This window comes from Ciona intestinalis, chromosome 9 (genome assembly GCF_000224145.3).
Source record: "Ciona intestinalis chromosome 9, KH, whole genome shotgun sequence".
NCBI classification, from domain to species: Eukaryota; Metazoa; Chordata; class Ascidiacea; order Phlebobranchia; family Cionidae; genus Ciona; species Ciona intestinalis.
Genome location: NC_020174.2, coordinates 1,141,091 through 1,142,771, shown reverse-complemented (window position 1 = coordinate 1,142,771; position 1,681 = coordinate 1,141,091). Strand labels below are relative to the sequence as shown.

Below are 1,681 nucleotides of genomic sequence, written 5' to 3'. Positions count from 1 at the left end.
GTGGTCACTAATGGGTTGTCCAAATTATCAGCAATACATAAAAAAATTTAAAAAATAACAAAAAAATAATCACCCACCAAGTAACATACATGGTAACTCGTAAGCTGGCACTAGGTGTTGAACCCATGTGATAAAAACTGTCATTTTCCGGCCACGCGAGGATAAATTAAGTTACATTACAAGTACCAGAGCAACTTTTTCATGTTTTTAACAACTATTGTTTTTATGATAATTTCCTTCTCATTGGTGTACTAATCAATCTGTTCTTCCTTACCAAATTTGAAGAGAAAATATTTATTATGTCTATGAACAAAGTGGTTTGCCAACTTTTTCATTTTGATTTATTTTCAGCTCCTTGTGGTAGAAACCTGACGGCAACCAATGTGTCACAAGATTTCTACACTCCTGGTTGGAGTTCAAGATACAGAAATAATCTTAGATGTTATTGGTATATACATGCAAGGCCAGGATGGCAAGTTTACATACAAGTTGTCAGTGTTGATACTGAAAGCTGCTGTGATACGATGCGGGTAAGTGGGATATCTTAATCACTATTTGTATAATTTAGGCACACAGGTAATTGGGATATCACTATTTCTATCCTTCATGTTACGAAACAGGGATTATGTTCCAATTATGGACCCACAGAGCCTGAATCGCCCATACAAATGCATGGTCGGCTTGTGTTTATTTGGTTCTTGTAAGCGATACGAAGCTGGAAACACGTATAGCGGTTGTTTTAACATTTAAAATATAAGTTCTAATATAAATCTTGTTATATAATATTAAATCTAAGAATTAATGTGGAGTAAATTAGTATTTTGACTGGTTTTACAGTGTGGTTTAATAGGTTACCTTAGGTTGGCGATTAATACTAGCAGCAATCAACTTAGCTTATAGAATATGCTCATACCTACTCATCTAGAGAACCATTAGAAACTACAATTATTACAATATGACTGCATATGCAGCTACAAACTGCATAAGAATTGACAGAAAAGGTGTTCGCGCTTTCATATTTATATCGTGCCTTGGGATCCGTATGGTCGAGACGATGAAGTCATAGATGCGGGGACAATAGAAAATAAGGCGCATTGTTTTACAATCCTTTTCTAAACTTTGTCTCTATTAACTTTGGCATGGGGTACCCCAGCTTACTTTCAAGTTCTGACATCTATGTCTTCTGACATGCACCACATACTGACATGCACCACATACTGACATGCACCACATACTGACATGCACCACATAACCCACAGACACCCCTCATGCCTTCAGTCAGTTTATAACTGGGGTGGCTTTTAAACATCAGATACACATGGTATGTTCATACACCTCATGCTCACTGATAAGTTACAACACATGTTGCTCTTCTTACCTAGCTGTCTGTTTTTTTCTCATTTTTTTTTTGTTTTAATCCTAGATTACAAGTACCAGCGACTCACTTAGCAACTCTTTAACCTTACGTGGTGTGAGCTCTAGAACCCTAAACTTTATCAGTCGAGGAAACAGTTTCTTTCTCACTTTTTTCACGGATTCTTCTGTTACTCGAAGAGGAATTCACTTTACATACCAAGGTTAGAATGTGAGACTGTTGTTTTGTACTCTAGATTGGGTCCTGTAAACATCTTTAAACTATTGTCCTTTCTATATATTGGTATGAATGAATGAATGTAACTTA

The 1,681-nt window shown here is 36.2% G+C and overlaps 1 protein-coding gene across 5 annotated transcripts in view; it reads left to right on the top strand.

Annotated features, from left to right (window-relative positions):
* Positions 1-1,681, top strand: part of LOC100177783 (tolloid-like protein 2) — a 22,241-nt gene that overhangs the window by 17,593 nt on the left and 2,967 nt on the right. For all 5 annotated transcript variants that reach the window (XM_018813229.2, XM_018813230.2, XM_026835896.1 and 2 more), the window contains 2 exons: positions 352-530; positions 1,424-1,577. In XM_018813229.2, coding sequence (XP_018668774.1) covers positions 352-530; positions 1,424-1,577 — 333 coding nt within the window. The remainder of the gene's footprint in view (positions 1-351; positions 531-1,423; positions 1,578-1,681) is intronic.